Below are 19,168 nucleotides of genomic sequence, written 5' to 3'. Positions count from 1 at the left end.
CATTACAGTTTTAGTGTGTCCATGAGTCACAAACATAATTTTCCATTCAGACTCTAGTTTACATATTACAAGTTGGATGAATGAGTCAAATTGCACCCCCTAATTACACTGTGGTGTTTGCATCCATCAAATTACTTAATTACAACCACATCCCTGAAAACACATAGTTTTACAAACATCTGTAATGCATCACAAGAGAGGATCTTCTTTGTATCAACAGCCATCCTGTTTATAGCTGTCTCTGCTGGAGCAGATGCTGCCAGATCTTGTGATGGAAACAAACAACCGCAGTCATAAAGACTAAGCCTGGAGGAAGAGACGTATAATAACATGTCTTAGGGTAAATGGGTCACTAATGTCCCCACAAACATGTTGTTTTTCAGCCATGTTGGTTGTTCAGTTCCACTGGCATTGACCAGTACAACATGGACAGATTCCTCCAAAAACACTTTGGCTTAAGGTAAAATAAATATGAAAAGTGTTGTTGCACTTGTATAGTGTCAATGTTTTGGAAGTTGGACGTTTGTAAAACAAACCAATATATGGACATCCACCTAAATTGACTGGCAACAAAAGGAGAGCATTGTGTAGCTAAGAAATCTTTGATAACTCTAGAAGAGTAGCAGAGATTCACAGCTCAGGTGGGAAGCGGCATCTGCAGACAGGAAAACCAGCTGCACACAACACAAATCTCTCCTCTGGAAGAAGAAAGTCGTTGCTGGAGTAAAAGTATTAAACATTACATTTGCCACAGGGTGTGGAAGAAAGCCTCAATAGGTCAAACTTAAACTTTTTACACTCTAAATAGCACTGTACACAAACCTAAACACGCCATTCCCAAAGTGAAACATGCTGGTAGCCTAATGATACAAGAATGGATTAAAACCTGATAGTAGTTGCACAAGACTGATGGCTTGGGTGAAGGCTTAGCTTTCAGCATAGCCACAACCTTAAACACACAGCCAAAATGACAACTTTCAAATCAGTTTGCTTCATTTTGTTACCTGTTCAAGATTTTACCAGCTCAAAACAGGCAAACATCTACTTCTGTACATTGCGTATACAAAAGATTTTGTCATTTGAAGGGCTTTAAATAGACAGATTCATACACTAAATATATTCACTTTGGTCCTACTTATAAAACAGTGAAGTCGGCTTCAGTTTACAATGTCAAGTGTCTAAAAGACGTAATTCTAAATTCTGCTGGTGCACTTTGCAGTGTCCTCTTATTATTAGCCAGCATGTGGTGACGGCGAACAATTATTTTCTTCTTTGTGTTGTGACATCACATAAAATTGTAATGAGCAAATGTGAAACAAGTTCAAGGAGGAGCAGTATATCTTAAAATATGCCAAGCAGTAGTACTTGGGGGGTGTCTTAATATATTTACTGAATCAGTGATGACCATGTTCATGGTAGAGCTTGGAGGCAGGATGTAATGTCAAATCCCAATAACACATTAAAAAGCCTTTTGCCCCATGCAGAAAAAAAACAACAACAACATTGATTTGTATACAGATACAATCCTATTTGGCCATCTGTGTTTATTGCAGCAATCTGGTCTGAACAATGCAAGGTAGAACACTCATTAAATTAAATTATCATTCTCAAAAATGAACATGCATTTTCTGTCCTCACCATTAAAAGTGTTGCAGCTCTTTTATCAGTTTGGAATCTGTTTACAAAGGCCTTAAAGCCATGCTCTGAATGAACTTTGTTACATGTGTTCTGTACTCAAACATAGCAAAATTACAAAAGTCAGTGCCAATCAGTGCAGATGTTTCACAGCTACATAATACCAAAATATAGCATTACATAATGTAATGTAACATAGCATAACATAACATAACACTACAGCCTCATATCAAATTTGTAGGTTCGTGTTTGCTTTCATAACAGTCCAGATATGGGCTTCACAAAACCTTTGAAGGTAAGCTATCTGACACCGAGCTTTCAACAGCAGATTCTTTGATTCCTGTAAGTTAACACTGTCAGTGGACTGATATACGTGGTATTTAGAGGCCTGGTCAATGCCTTGTTCGTCAAGCTATTCCTAGATAGTTTAGTATCAAAAATGATTATTTTTCAAGGTCCTACATTTAATATTTATATACAGCTGCATTCAATATATTTAAATGTTATGGAAAAATGATTGTCTGTAATATTTGTACACACTATAAAGAGTAACTATACAAAACTAATACTATGTTTTCAAGCCTTTATTGTAAATTGTGATGATTTGCTGCTTACAGCTAATGAAAATCTGACATAAATTAGAATGTTACACATACAAATAAAAAAACAAAACATTCACAATAGAAAAAGATGAGATTAGAGAAACATATCTTTAAAACCTGCTTAAAAGTCATTATTCTCAAAAGGTGCTTTTAATCTGACAAGTCTCTTGTTCTTGTACATTCAGTTTGATTGGACATTGAAGTTGTTTGTTTGTCCCTCTGCGGGCCATGCACCAAACATGGAGAACCAGCATTCAGCTTTATGGCTCTCTAATCTTGATTAAATTTCCAGAAGACTCAAAGAAGCTGAAACAATGAGTTCCTTTGAATCAAGGCTTAAAACCAATTTGCTCAAAGTTGCCTTTGATTAATATTAACTGAACGACCATTAAATTAGTCTATATCCCAGCTTTTAATTACTTTCCTTACTATGCCAATGCAGTGTAATGGTTTTTTTGTTTGCCTAATATTTCATCATGTAAAGCGTTTTGAATTGCCTTGTTGCGATGCGCTACACAAATAAACTTCCCCAGCCCTCCATAAAACAAACTCCATAAAACAAACTCCACAAAAATAGCCTGTTTAATGGCAACACCTAAGTTGTAAATTAGACACCAACTTCAGAGTCAGCAGCCATAAAAGCAATATTTTTCACACATAATTATCTCAGCAACTATACTTGTTTACGGTTTTATAGTGGCACACTTTCCTAGTTACGGAACATGTGGGTAAGAAACAGAAAACTCCTTCAAGGCAGAAGTGACAGAACCGTCCACATCTATACCCTTCATCGACTGTTTGACATTGTACAATTTTTTTTTCTTCAAACAGGAAAAATTGTTTACCATCATGATTTATTTATTTTTGAATTTTTTCAATAATCTAATATTTTCTGAGCCACCTCACTCATTTCAACACTCTTCAACTGTCTGACCTATCGGCATGTCTGCTTACATGCCAGTAGGTCAACACTGACAGAAGCAGAGGTTTGACTACGACAAAACATGTTTTGTTTAAGGATTTACAGTAAGGAAAATCTGGCAAATAATTACTACTAATTAAACATAGGTGTTACACCCATTGTTGGGTGTCTCATGTAAGGTAATGTAATAAATTAAAAAGTGCTTTACACAAATTAAAAGGAAATACAACACAATAACAAACCATGGGGAAGGAAGAAAAAGAATCTAATAATGTTGATTCAAAGTATATAAACTAGATACTCATGTCTCTGTATTAACCCTGTGATAAGGTGACCTGTCCAGGCTGATGGCATCTTGGATAACTTCCATTTTCCACCTCACTCCTGAAGAAGAAAATAAAAAAACATTGACTTCTGCTTCATAATTTTGGATCTTTTTGGTAAAGTTCAGCATTGTACTTACAAGCACATAGTTCTTGCTCTTTGCCTAAAGAAATGCCCCTAAAAAGGTGTTTATATTGACACATTTGAATATAACTTGTACATTACTTCACGACAGAGATAGCCTTTATCTAGTAATTGTTCAGAAGAATGAACGTTAGATTTTGTGTGCAGTGTAAGGTAAAGTAATTCATTCAATAGAAGCTGATATGTGTCACTGTATTATGCATGCAGCAGAAAATGAGAAAATCACTGTAGAGTAGAACATCAGAATAACATATCTGACTTTCCTGCAAACCCAGCCTCATATTATGATTTCTAGCAATTTATTCCATCTGAAACAATGTTTTCTGGGTCCAGAGAATTGGGCCAGAGCCTTTGACAAACATTGATACTCTGGAGACTTTTTAGTGGACGGGGATGGAACAAACAATAAAGCTGTTATGGGACGGTCACACTAGGAGCAGACTATGGACGTTGTTCTTCAGACGGCATCTCAAACTCTAAGGGGCAACAGAAAGATCTTTTGTGTTTCTTTTGCTATATACACAATTATTTATTATAATTTATGGTTTTTATATGCTGAATAGCAATTTAAAACAAAGCTGCTTCTCTGATTTTCAGCACATAAAATGTTCACGTGAATATCATGCTTTCATTCTGACTATCACAGTGGTGGGTTCTAGCACAATAAAACTGTATTACTAATGAAGCTCTAATGTTAGTATTCGACGTGTTTGCTTCAGGAAAAGCACAATCCTAAGTGGAATGCCAAAGTGAGAAAAACATGAGCTGATGCCAGCTCTATCCGTCACCTGGGACTAACAGAAAACAGAAGAGAGAAACGAACAAGGCTGGTAGGGCAACATAACTCTGCTTGGTGTCCCAGTGCTGTGAGCGGAGGGGAAGAAGAAGATACAAAGCAATATTCTCTTTGGAATTAATCCTCTGTCTCGTCTCCAAGAGCATCTAATTTAGTGTTGCTTGCCTCCCTTTCTGGATCAACATACCCCTCGCTCTCTGTCTCCTTCGTCGTCTTCATCTGCCTCCTTTAGTATCTCGGGTTCTACTGCTCTATGACATCCTTTCCCTGTTTCCACCACTGCATTTCCCCCTGCTACTATCTTTCATTCTGCTCCTGTGGTTTTCATTAGGACATCTGCTGGAGCCATAGAGACAGAGAGAGAGCCACTGTAAGAAGAAGAAGCAGGAGATGTGTGCGATAACAAAAGGTGTGAGTAGATACTTGTTAGAAGGAAAGGGGGTCAGAAGGAAGAGGGAACACGCTGTGGGAAAGCGCTTCCTACTAATAAGCCTAATAAGAGACAGTCTTAATTAAATCCTGAGGAGTGTGTAGATTTCAAGGCAACATTGCATGGAAAGCCTTTATTCTCCAAATTGGTTTCAGTCCAACGTCAATTCATTTTTTTTTCCCTAAATGGTGCTAAAATCTTTTTTTTTTTTTATGTGGGTAAAAGAATTAAACATTTTGTGCTTCACAAAGTGAGAATTATTGCCAGGCAAGATGGATTTGCCACTCCTATTTCAACTCAAACTTTTACCAGAAATTAAAACATAACTTGCAATAAAAACAGCAGTAAATGAGTCAATGAGAAGGTCACTGTGATTTTCAGACTGTTGCTCATCCTAAATGCTTCCCTGTGGTCCAAATGAGGATGGATGTGAGAAAAGAGGGTCCAAATCTCTGCCTTTCACAAAAGCCAGAGGAGGCACAAGGGCAGAAGAGGCAGAAATGAGCTCAAAATAGAACTAATTGTAACTGGGATTTACAGATCACAGTTACAGCTTCTGCATTTGCTGCGTAAGGTGGCAATGAGGGAGGAAGTTAAGGGGCTTTTTCTCAGCCTCACCAGCTTTGATGCCATTGGCTAGCTTTCTTTGATCCTTTTTCTCCATTTCTCAACTGTTTTCCTCTTTGTTGTAGGCTCGTTGTAAACTAATGAGGTACTTTGTTTCAGTACTCTGTTTCAGTTTCCTGATTATCATGCACACTCGTATTATGATTTCTTTCAGCAGCTGGTTTCTAAACCACATCCGGACTACTCCATTGGCAAAGCATGACATTTTAACATACATATGTCTTCATATAGAGCCTTGTGACAGGAATCACACTCCCTCAACTCTTTGTACTACAGCAACGCAGTTCAATGCATATGTTGGAGATATTTGGCCAGAAGTCCATGATAGTAAATTCTATATTTCACTGTAGCTCTTGCTGTACTGATAGAAGGTGAGTTTCCAACACAACCTCAAGTGTTTTGCAGCCTTTAACAGTTTCCCTCTACTTTCTTGAATTTAACTATGTTTACCTGTATTCCCAAAAGCTCTGACCAACTTCCCGGTCCCTCCTGAGTCCCAGTCCCATGATGCTCCTACGACTGTATGATGTATTGAGGATACTGTGCAATTTCAACATGTTTGTTCTGTCCCCTAAATAAAGTCATATGCTGTCATTTAACTTGTAAGCAGTTTTCATTTGCAGGACATTTTAATATATCTGTATTTATTTACATGTTCATTCTCAGTATTACTAATCCATAGTATTTTTTTCTTTCTTTTTCCTTTTGTAGAAATTGTCAGCTCCAATCAGAATCATGTTGCAGGGAGACACGGGGAATGGAAACAGTGGTGGGTGGTGTTTTGGTTGTAGGAATTTCATTAACATGATATTAGACTTGAGTATACCTTCCTCACATGATTTATTAGTCTCAGCCAGCTGCATAGCTCTTTATCTACATTAAATCCTAGGACACTTGATGTATTAAATGATTCATGATGATGAGCTTGGACACACCTCAAGGTCAGACTGATAACATCAGGATGTTGGATGATGACATCAGTTTAAAGGAGACATTATATATCCTTAGTTTAAGAGTTGACATACTTCCTTCAGACCCTGTTAAAGACAACAGGTTGACAGTACCACCTATCAATGTTTCTTTAAAGCCCGTTTCAGAGCACAGAGTGATTATAAACTCTGCCCAACTCTTCTATTATGCAGTTTTATAAGCTGCATAATGGAAAAGCAAGACAGTTGGTTTTGAATATTCACTATTGTTGAGCAAAGTTGTATGGAGAGTCATTTAAGGTTGAGGTCTGAGATCCTATGTGGACTTAAAACATGAATAGGCCTAACAATAATTTTCTAAAATATGAAGTTAAAATGAACTGAAATGTGTCTGAATGACATTTTCTTTATCAAACTGGGTCATGACCAAAGAAACACATTTCAATTCTGTTCAGTCAAGTCTTTGTGTGCAAATCTTTTGTATAGAGTCCAAATCCATCTAACAACCAATAACATACAATTGGGTTCACAAGAAGAGTTTGTGATTTATTGATGATAGAAAATGATTATCTTTAATTTGTGGCTAGTGATTGCATTTGCTTATTCTAATTAATAATGTCAACAGGAAACTACCCAGTAAACTTCCACATTACCTCACCATATATGCGTGGCGAGCGTCATTCCCAAGCCCAATGTCCTCAAAGTTCATCAAGTTCTCTATGCTTTTGTTGCTTCCAAAAGTGTTTCTAAGTCAGAATGGTCTACTTTTCATCACAGGTCTTGTTGACTCCTCTCCAAACATAACATTTATGGTTGTGGCTATAAGGTACTTTAGAAGATGTTTGGCATAGTAATCATTTTTTTCTGTCGTTACAATCATGTAGTCTTTTTTTTATATATATATCTTAGGGTGGCTACTTAATGTTTTTGTTTTTTTTTGTGTTTTTTGTTTTTTTACATTGTCTTTTTATTTTGAAAATTCCCCTGTGATATGCTGTATTTTCTGGTTGCTCAGATTTTTTGCGATAATATTTCTGCCACCCACTGCAGTTGGAGACATGGTTCAGTTTGTCATGATCCTGAGGTGTTTGGGTTTTGTGGTTTCTCCTGTGTTTGTATTTTGATTATTATTTATTCAACACAGGTTTTTGCTTAATGTTTTTTTGTTTGTTTGTTTGTTTGTTTGTGAGGAACATTGTGATCTATATGTCTGTGATGTGCTTAGCTAAAATAACATCATTGTTGAACAATGTCTAACACTCCATGCATGAATCTGTTGTTCAACTGGAGAGTTGCGTAAGTGACAGACTTCTGCATCCAACGTACACAAAGGCGCTTTACTGTGGATCCTTGCTGATGTTATGACCTTCGCTGGTCTCAACAAGATCAATAAGTCTTTGTAACTGCTATTTGCAGTTTTCTCATCAAGTAACACTGCTGCTCTTATTTACACGTCTTTGTTGTTTGCAGAGTGTTCACTTCCTGTCATTGTTTTTTCACTCATGTCCACAAATGTCTTGCACATTACTCTTCTCTAAATTAACTCAACTGCACATTAAATTTAATTGGTAGGATATATTTGAATAATTTCTAGCTATCATTGTCAGTAAATTTGTCCTTCTCACATGTTTTTTTTTTTTTTTTTAGCATTTGAATTTGAATGTCCTCACATACCTCAAGTTATTGCTGTGAAACATAGTGGAAATCACAAAATGAGAATGCAAGCAAATTTACTGTGAGAAAATGCTGGCATCAACTTTAACCACTACTGACGTTTTTTGGTGTGTATCACCTGATGGCACAAAAGAAAACCATAGTCAATTACATCTCTATTGTTCTATGATCAGTTATGTAGCTGGCAAAGCTTCCTCTCCACCACAGAGCCACAGTTAACATGTAGCTTTGTCAAGCTGGTATTCATTGTGACTCCTCGGTGTTTTGACACTTTGACTGGGATCCAAACAAACATGTTAAAACATTGATCGAGGCAGTGGTAGACAATTATCTCCTACATGCTGTTAGGCACAATGACAGCATAGTTTATGGTTGTTGTTTTTTTTGTAGAGTCAGGTACCTTTAATGACACAAGGACAGCATTTCCAGTAAAGCCATCTGTCTAACAGCAAGAAAAAAAAGGTAAAAAAAATATATTGATAGTAAATATTAATTTTTTCTTTTTATCTATTTCTTGCTACTACTGTCCACACTGTTATTGCTAATGGTCTGTAGGAGTATGCCTGCCTGTTTTGCAGAGACAGAAGAACGGAGCTGCAGCGAACATCAGGTTGCTAACTGTGAATAAACACTTTTTTTTTCTGATAACACTTCTTCAAAGAAACCAAATTATCACTTTCTATAGTTAGCATCAACGTGTTACTGCTGGTTAGCTCAGTCACTGGATCCAAGCATCCACTATTCAAGTGAGCTGTGTGCTACCTTTTTATCCCTTAAATATACTTACTAAGTTATTTGGCTGACAGATCAATTTAGATTGGAAACTGGAAATTGTGAGGTGTGATATATTGCTCAAGGGCACTTTGACATCAAACTGCCTTGTAGTGGTTCCAGGGGCATTCTGCCGTATTAGACACTAGAGGTTTACTCATGCAGGACGCTCTGTCTTCCCCAGTCAGAATTCTGACTTCAGTGGCCAACGTTGCTACATTTCTGACTTACAACTGTAATATCCAACTCAGAATATCTGACTTTAGATTAAACAGTAACTGATCAATCAATCACTTTATGTTTACAAGGGCACTGTAAAAAAAATTCAGTGTTCTGTACCCACAGGGCTTAATAAATGTTCTGATTACATCAACTAATATTTATGTCCATTGATTAAAGAATAGGGCAACATTCCGTGAAGGGCTGTGAGTAAACTGAACAGAAGAAATCTGATGCTTTTGGAGTTTCCTGCAGCTGAAGACATGTCCATTCACACCTGGAGAGAGTGTGATGGGACAGGAGAGCTTAAATATTTTTATTTAATGAGTTAGATGCACCTTTAGTGAGTTTAAGTAAGAACTCTTAGAAATCTGTGTGCAGAATGTATAGATTCATAAGCCAGGGTTGTGTCACAGTCGAGCCTCAGTGTCGGTAGAGTGGCATTTTTCCTAGATTTCACTAAGATGGACAGTTTTATCCCCATGTCAGACTGTGCTTCAGCACCCACATTGACCCTGATGTGCTCACTGATGTGTGACTGTGGCAAAGAAAGTGTTACATATGTGCAAAGGAGAGCTATGCAGCACCCTCTGTATTTATTGACCACCCTGCTGAAAATGTGCCATAAGCATAATCTCACACTGCAAAAATAATAAAAACCTAACCTTTAACTTATGTTATTTATTTGTTTAATGTAGATAAACATTTAAGATGGTAGATGTGGAAAAAAAGATGTTTATGTAATGATTATGAACTGTTTAAGATGCTGTGTTCTTGACTTATTACTGGTTTGAAACACAACCAAAAAATTACTGAGAGTCACGAGTGAACTGTAAACTCAAGTGACCAGGAAATGTTTTAGTCCAATCTGTTGATGTCCAACTTTTATTAACCTTTATGAATTGTAGCCCCAGTTTTCTATTGCCACCTGATTGAAGTGTAACTTGGTGCTCTTCTGCCACTGTAACCCATCTATTCCAAAGTTCCTTATTGTGCATTCAGAGGAGGCTTTTGATTCCAAACACCAACAGGAGGCTCTTTGAGATGGTTTTGCCTTTTATCGTCCGTGACCTCTGGCATTTTGTTTCTGGCATTATGTTCTTTTCTTCCATTTTTTTTTTCCTGAGGTCGCCCAGAGCACCATTTATGGAAAAAAAAAAAAAAAAAACATCACTAGATTCTTGTAAATTACAGCAAAAACGCACGGTTTAAAAACCTTCGTTAGACCATTCATTTATTTCTATTGCATAAATAAATAGACACAGTAGTCATCATGTTCCATATTCGAACCGTCATCGGATTTTATTTTGTAGATGCAGATCGGAAGTAGCGACTCTCACGACACCCGAGGGCTTGACGGCAGATGTCCGGGAGCGCGGAGCGCACACGTCGCTCTCTTCACTACATCGCACCACTGCGGTAGGATCGGAGTGGCATCAGCAGAGGAGCCAGACGGCAGGTGGCCAACACAGTTCACTTGTTCCTGCTCCGCGCAACCCCAGAGGCGACTTTATCACTTAGGAGGTACTTTCCCTTGAAAGGACATACTACAGCAGCATCTCCCAGGTTTGTTCCTGCAGCCTGGCGAGAGCGGAGGAAGGAGAAGTTTTGATCGTGTGATTTGTGTGTGTGTGTGTGTGTGTGTGTGTGTGTGTGTTTTTTGTTTTTTTTTTAAACCACAATCCCTGTAACCTTGGAAGACTCACCTGATTGCTGTGCGAGGATGGGACCGCTACTCCCTTTCATCGTGTTGTGTTTAAGCGCCGCTGTCCCACACCGTGTGAAAGGTGAGTGGAAGAGAGAAGCTGTCATTTCCTCATTTTGCGTTATTTGAGTCGAAGTAAGAGACTGTGTGCAAAATATATTAAAAAGTGCTGAGAATTTTAATCAAAGAGACGAAGATGCACACAACGTTATGTGGGTCTGTATTGTTTGCAGCACCCTGTATGGACGATGTGTTAATATGTATACACGTCCACGACTCATTAGTTAATGGGGTTACTTGTGTTTCTAGGACACTTTTGATGCAGTCAGAAGGATGAAAACATTTCTTTATCCATGCATATTTTTACTAGAGGGATGTTTACCGTGTTAGGCGCACAGAGTTCAAATAAAAAAAAAGGATATTTCTGCACTCCCTTCTCGAAATGTGCATCAGCTGCTTGTCTGGATAAAATATGCTGAGCGTTCAGGTTTAACTGCCTCTACCAGACGATCACCCCCTTCTCTTTAACAAGCTGGTTTCTGAGAAAATGAGGACAGATAAATACAAAAAAAAAATGTAAGTGGAACAGAGAAATTACCAAAATGAGAATAAATTGCTCCTTCCTTGGTAGCTGCAACGTTATTGACCAGGATGACATCACAAAAAGGTCAATTAGGCACTTTACATCTAACCTGGAGTTTTAGCATTAACAGCCAGACAATCTTCCCTACAGAGGAAATTGCTACGTGCTTATAGATTGACCTATACACTTTAATATCCATTACAAATCAATCCACGTCCTCTTCTCCTTTTAAGCTTCCCGTCCTTTGGATGTTGGGAATGTTTAGGCTTTTGCCTGCCTTAATGTTGTTCATGGTCAGCACAAAAGCAGTATACCTGTGGGATAGTATGTGAGGAAGACAGTCTGCAGTTGCGCTAATGGAAGTGGGTCATGCCATCCTCCTTGTCTCTATCCATTTAACGACACACTTGCCTCAGGAGTCACACATGTCAGGCAGACCTCGGTCTCTAAACAAGGAGTCTGCCTCGAGCAGACTTTCTAAGGCTCCCTGAGCCACGGTGTCAACTCAGTGTCAACCGTTGCAAAACATAATACACCCTGGTAGACTGGCATAATGAGTCTGGAGGAGAAGAACAGAGCGCTGGTGCTTTGGGTCGACTTGTTCCAAGGCTCGGAGAGTTAAAAATATACCTCGGCGGTACCTTAATTAATCCCAGTAAAAAATGTTGACATTATGAAGTGAAATACATCTAACTAGCTATGAGCTGGTATGAGATTCTCACAGTATGATAACCTTGAGTAAAGATACCTAGGTTTCCTGGTATTTAGGCAAAAAAAAAAGGTTTTGCGTTATTGTTTCTTTTTAAAACAGAAAATCAACTATTTTTCTCACAGCTGCTAAAATATTGCAACATATGTAGCATTCTGTTGGACGCAAACTTTTGAAAAATGGATGTTTTCAGGAAATGAACATCTGACCAAAGTTACATGCATTTTTTGATCATTTTAATCGGAAATGTAGCAATGACACACATTTAGTTCTTAATAAAGTTACACTAGGAAACAATAATGTCTAAAAATGGAGATGTAATGATACAAGGCTATCTTCTTGGGTCATAAGTCTACAATCTGCTACTTTACAGACATTCAGCTGTCAGTTTGGCATCTGCAGTTTCAAATGTAGGCAAAGCAAATTTAATTGTATCATTTTTTCACAAGGTAATTCAAAGTGCTTTGCAAGATAAAGGGAAAAGGTTTTTCTCACAACTCAGTTTTTTCGGGAATTCATTTTAGAGCTTAGGAGTGTAGCAACTTAATGTTACCTCTTGCTGTTTCGAGGTGGCCCTGATAAAATCAAGTAAAAAGATCTCTGAATACCAGAGGTGTCTCGGTACCTGGTGAGAAATCTGGATTGTATTCACTGCTGATGCCCTTGGCTTACGGTCCAATTCTCAGCACTCAAAATCACTAGAGAGGATGCACTTCTTTCACATCCATGCTTGTGTTTTATGCAACCACGCACATTTCCAAATGACCAAACTTGTCTTTCTTGAAAGCAAAAATGTAGAAGTTGTGCCTTTGCTCTCTGACCATTGGAGGAGGGACACCATTGTTTTAAGCCGTTATACTAATCAGGTTTAAAGAATAAACGAAAATCAGTAAAATGCCTTTAAAAAGTTGAAGTGGTAAAACAGCAGTCTATCACCTGCCGATGTATGTATGTCCAAGGAATGTACATGATACAAGATTAAATTTCCTTGAAAGCAACATTGCCTGTAACATCAGATTGAGTCCCAGAGATACAGATACCCTGTGTAGACCGAGGAAACGTTGCACGTATCCGCAGTCATTACTCAATGATCGCTGGTGCCTTCAGAGATAGCCCAAAAAACAAACACTATTGGTGATGTCACACAGTGCCACTGAAATAAATTGATGTGCCACAAACATTGCCCCCCCAGGTAAAAAACAGACTGCATTGTTCCAAGTCTGTGCGCAATACATCACATCGTCTGGTTGCTGGTGCTGACTCTCACACATTGTTTGGTATTCTGCCTGTCAAGCTTGGACAAAGCACAGGGTTGCACTCAGTGTGTGGAAATGTAAGATGCTCTCCTCTCTGTACAAAGACCTAATGGAATTTTTCTTACTTTCGATTCGGGCCGAATTGTAATAATTGTACAATTGAAGGCTTTTAGGCAAATGGTAAGCCATCTTGATTAGCAGTGTAATTGTCCACATTCAACGAATTATGATTAACGATAATGTTGCTGCTTTGTTTTGGTCAATGGATTCACTCTGAACCAGACAAACTTTTTCAACCTTTTCACAGTCAGTCATAAAAATGTCATTGCTGGAATATTAAATAACCTCTTTCAGCTTAGGTCTGGATGGATTTTCAAATTCAGTTTAGTTCAAAACTACTTTATTAATCCAAGGGTGAAATTAAATGCTATAATTCACATGATCCAAGTTTCTTCAAAAAGTTGTTTTAAACACTGATGACCGTTGGGTACAGATGACCTCATGTAGCAGTGTGTATTACTACAGATCTTAAGAAGCCTCTGACTCAGTCTGATGAAGAGGATTCTGTAATGTTCATCTTACGAAGAATCTTTCTTTGTACAGTAATCTCCAGAAGTTCGATGGCATCCTGCTAGTTTGCCGTAAATCTCATGTTGCCCATTATGGTCAATGGAAACAATGATTTGAACGTCCTCCTTTTTTCCGTCTTCTTTACTTTTCTGCTCGGGATCTACAGCTCCATTTTTTAGGGTCTTTTTAGGATACCTCAAATCAAGCAAAATAGTGTTTCATATGTATACATCTGCACAATTTTGACACTATTGTAATACATTTAATGTTTTGTTGAAGTGATACACTGCTATGCTTCCAATGTGTGTACTAAAAAAAAAATAAAACAAACAAGTGCAATTTTATATCTCGTTGAATGTGCCAAATACAGACCCTATTACTGAGCTTCAGTTTTATCAGATTGTTGACACTTCTGAGTAGGAGAGCCTTGAAAAATATTGGTTTGACATGGGTAGGGTTAGGGTTAGGGTTGGCTATTCCTTGGTTGGCACCAAGGCATAGGGGGTTAGGGTTAGGGTAACAAATCACTGCCACTGTGATTTGTTACTTGGGAAAAAAATAAGGCTTTATTGTTGTTGCATGTTTTATGCTGCCAATATCCATCCATCCATCCATCCATCCATCCATCCATCCATCCATCCATCCATCCATCCATCCATCCATCCATCCATCCATCCATCCATCCATCAAGCTGAGTTCAGCTAATAAGAGCAAAACATTGCAACCATTTAAGAACTTGAACCATCTAAACATCTCCTGTTCTTTCCTACCACCAGCTGTGAACATGGCATCAAAATATTTAAACTTGTCGTACGAGGCAGAGGCTGACTCTTGACCCAGAGGTTGTAGTGCACCTCTATCCAACGGAGAACCATGGCCTCAGGATTAAGCTGAACAAATAGGATTAGTGCTAATTATATTTGCCAAATAAGTACTAGTTGTTGTACTTAACAATTCATATTCTGCACTTCCCTGAACAGGAAGATATAGCTTTGTTTACTATTTAATTGCTAATTCTTGAATACATATACAGCTAATAGGGATTTATCTGAAACCTCGTTGCATTTCTTGGCCTGTGCAAGTTCTGGTTGAACTTTGGGTAACGACTCGCAAACCCTGTCCAATATGCCCTTCATCCCGGTTTTAGATGCAACACTCTTCAATTAGAGAATAAAGGTCAGGACTTTGTCAGATTTTCAACCCTGATAACCGCAGGAATCAATGTGACTCAGGAGATGTGATCCTGTGCATAAGGAAAATTCTGCGTAGGAAACTGTGAGGCACTGACATTGGCTTATTTTGGGATATATTTGTGGAACTTAATTGGGCTATTCATCGTCCGTGCACATGTTCCTTAATCCCCTTAATATTTGGCGGAGAGGTCATTTGTCTCTTACGGTGACAAGTTAATGGATAAAGTGCTACTTATGTCGTGATGTAGTCAGACCTCTGCTGTCCTGCCTACATTTCATGCTCGACTTAATAGGAGGGCACTAGGGGGACGGTTATAGGGGATTCAAGGACACTCAGGCGAAGAGCTTTAATAAAGGTATGACACAAAGGTGGCAGTGTTGGTTGGAATATATTCTTTAAATCCACACAGCTTCGTGTTAGATTTTGGAAGGAAGCTAAGTAGGTATGTGAATGTTTTTGCTTTATCTTTTTATCTTATTTAACCTCTAGTAATCGAGTAAGCCCGTGACTAGTCCACACACTCTCTTTCGAAATGCTATGCTGGGCTTCAGGCTCATTTCTCGCTTTTTAAGGTAACTTGCAGCTTATCAGTTCCACGTTTGTACATCAGAGAATGGAAAAAGGAGAAATGTTTAAACTCCTCTCATGGAAAGAAAAAAAAAGGCTTATCGGCAGTAAAAATAGCTTCTTTTCATGCACAACTCTTCTTGTTTTTTTCCCCCTTTCAAATCATTATCTGCTCTTATTCACACAAGTCTGGAAACATTGATTGTAAAACCGCTCAGACATGTTAAAAGCATCATTTACTGAAAGCAGCAGGCAGCATTATAATGGTGGGTTTAAGCTGTGATTTTATTTTATTTTTTCTTCTCCCCAGCATTGTATTAAAGCCGGTGTCAAAATTCAAACCGTGGCTCTGCCAGGAAGAAGAGGACCCCTGGAAATAGTAAAAAAGATTATATGAGTGCTCTTTTTGTAGTGTCAGTTCATGTTGAGTGTACATTAGTTGTTCTGCTAAGAACATGGAGCAGCCTATCATCTCCGAGCTCAAGCTTTCATAAGACCACACACTGGTTTTAAGTAATCCCACTGGGTCGTGATAAATGACTCAACTGTGAGAAGGCTCACAGTGTGTGTTTAGCAAAAAAAAAAAAAAAAAAAAAAAAAAAAAAGAAAACAGATGATAAGTTTTATATAGCCCTGTCTGAAATATATGCACTCTGGAAATCTTCGTGTACGGCTTTGCTTGCTGACATAGAATATCCAGATTGTAAATACCAACAATCCGGATTAGTTTGAGTTTAGTGGTCAACAGTCGTACTTGTTTGTTAAAGCCTAAATACAAAGTAAAGAACCCAGAGTGACTGGGCAGAAGCATTAGTATTAACATAGGAAGAAATATCAACAGAAACAGAAATACCTTTTATTGCCCCACGATGGGGACATTTCTGACAAAGGGGAAATGTCTGCTCAAAAATCAGCTTGCTCCCCTTCACAAGCTAAGTTACAGGTTTTTAGCTACTTTATTTTTATAATCTTTAAGGAATCAACATTTTCAAAAGCTCGCCACAAATACATCACAAGATAGCACTTCCTCTGTCAGAGGGTTGAGTCCATTCTCTCAGTTTGAGCTGAGAAATCAGATACGTTACGGTTTTTTACATCACATTTTGTTTTATTCTTAACGCTGTGATTAAAGAAATGACATTTTCCAGTCTATTTATTGTTATCAGGCATGGCCTGGTTACCGGTATCAAGATATAAGAAAGTATTAAAAAGTTAGTAAATCATTTTCAACAAAATATCCAAGTGCCAGGGTGAACACAAGTTCTTTAGCTCCGTGGAGCTGAGAAGATCGCTGCCCTGCTCCTCTCTGAGCAGTTGCTGTGCACTGCCAGTCAGCTGGCTCAAGGAGGACATTTTCCTCTGACTTACAGCATAAAAAATTCACCCGCTCATAGGGGGAAGTTAGACATATTTATAAAAGCACATCAAAGCTGCAGTTGACTAGCTATGGATAATTAATTGATGCAGAGTCAAGGACACAGTCCTGTGGCCTTCCTTAGGTAGACAATTGTTCACTAATTGGCGTTATATAGACATCAGCTGAATTTGACTATATTCTAATATAATTATAATCATTTAGTCTCGTTAATTTGATTGTATCGTTGTAAACTGGATTTATGTATTCCTACACATTTTGATATGCATTGGACCTATTTTGCATAATAATATCGAATTAATAGAAATGCATTTAATACATTCAATTAAGTTAGAAAACTGGTCTGAAATAAGGACCAGGATGGCAAACTGGTATAAGACGCTTTTTCAACAGTTTCATCCATTATGTCTAAAATACATCAATTACACTGAAAGTCATTGTTTTAGCTGCCAACAGCGATGAAGACTGATTGGAAACATGGGGAGAATGAGTGGATCTGACAGGAGGCATGAAAAGCAGAGATGAGACAGAGAGTGAGCTCTCATTCTAAATTGTTGCAGCAGTTAGTTGACAAAAAAAATAAAAAAAATAAAATAAAAGATTGGGCCCTGGACTGTCAGTGGTACAGAAGTGATGTGGAGTCTCTAACAATGATGAAGTATTTTTCCATACTCTTTTTGTGCTTAGACTTTTTATTTTTTATTTTTTTTAAGCTTGTTCCTGTCAGTGTCCCTGGATGTTTTCGTAATTATTTTCAGATTAGTTTAAGTTTTTCACAGTGATGCGTACACTGTTGGCCACAGCTATTGGCACTCCTGATAAAAATGCAGGAACATTCTTAAAGTGGCTGTAGAAATAAGACTCTCATATCATATCCAAACCTACAGAGAAAAAAAAAGAGCCATGAATACTAATTAAAAGTTTCTGAATCTCTGATTATCCCAAAATGTAATGTATAAAGTGAAACAACGCTTCAATTTTACTTGGAATTTATTTTAAAGGAATTTGTTGGATTTCTTCAACCCAGCTGAATAAGCTCCACTGTGGTGCAAGAAATGCAGAGATGGAAAGAGGTTGTGAAGAGACTCAACATAATTAGTCCAGCCGTTTGCAGTGGAAAACATTCATAACTCCTTTCACAAAACTTCAAAAGATTATATTTTTTTGTAACTTAGAAATTACATGAATGTAAACGTATCTTTTTTTGGTGAAGAGGATTGGTCATCTTTCATGATCAAGTTTGTGTCGAGGCATTAAGTTTGTTAGCAACATAAAGAATTATGGTAAGCACTAGGATGCATCCCAGCTGTTTCTTTATGCTGACTGCTTTTGTTTATTTACTTGTTTTGCTGTGGGAGTGGTTGCTCAGAGCTCTGGGCCTGACTGATTTGTTGGAGTGGTGTCACGCCAGCATCAGCCTTTCTTTATCAGTGTTTACCAGAACTGCACCTTTTCATAACAGATCAATAAGCAGAATAACTGATTTTGGATTACAGTGCAGAACCACAGCAGCTTTTAAATCTGTGGAGGAGGGTAGCTACAGCTGATTTAAGTTTTACTGGCTGACTACTGCTTTGGGGAAGCGGGGTTAAAACTGCACAGTAGCCTTTTCTGAGTTTATACCCCACGCACAAATGGTTAGATGAGGCAAAAACCATTAAATGTTGCATGTTTAGACAGAAAAGCTGGCTAAATTGGCACATTTTAGGGATGTTCTTCTGCTGTGAGGACATGAAGTCTTAGTGCTCGAGTGTGGGTTAGTGTTATCCTTCCCGTCTCTGAAAGTTTCGGGTACTTGAAGGTTTTAAAAAGCTCTCAAGTACTTAGGGATTCTTTTCCTTTCAAACTTCTAATGATTTAAGATTTGGAAAGGATTTTTATTTATTTTTTTCAACCATTTGAAACCAAGGCTTGTAGCATTCTGCTTGTATTTATTACAAATTAGCTGCAGATTTTGTACATTGAAGCATTGCCAGACCAAGTCGAAATTCAGGCCACAGCAGTTAAGTTTGGTATTTTATGATAAAGTTTCCCCAGTTGGATTTTGCAACATCAAAACATTTTCAGCAAACCTAGTCATCTGATTTTAGATCAAATGGTTAAGCATCTGGGTGAATTTATTACTAACAATAGGAG

The 19,168-nt window shown here is 37.9% G+C and overlaps 1 protein-coding gene across 2 annotated transcripts in view; it reads left to right on the top strand.

The window, feature by feature from the left end:
- The first annotated feature begins 9,873 nt into the window (after window positions 1–9,873).
- The window catches only part of edil3a (EGF like and discoidin domains 3a), a 145,139-nt gene continuing 135,844 nt past the window's right edge, over window positions 9,874–19,168 (top strand). For both annotated transcript variants that reach the window (XM_088008936.1, XM_088008935.1), the window contains exon 1: window positions 9,874–10,860. In XM_088008936.1, coding sequence (XP_087865062.1) covers window positions 10,797–10,860 — 64 coding nt within the window. In that variant the 5' untranslated portion in view covers window positions 9,874–10,796. The remainder of the gene's footprint in view (window positions 10,861–19,168) is intronic.

Source organism: Poecilia mexicana, unplaced genomic scaffold (genome assembly GCF_051168715.1).
Source record: "Poecilia mexicana isolate PSO_F unplaced genomic scaffold, ASM5116871v1 scaffold_9, whole genome shotgun sequence".
Taxonomy (NCBI): domain Eukaryota; kingdom Metazoa; phylum Chordata; class Actinopteri; order Cyprinodontiformes; family Poeciliidae; genus Poecilia; species Poecilia mexicana.
This window is presented reverse-complemented; position numbering and strand designations above follow the sequence as displayed.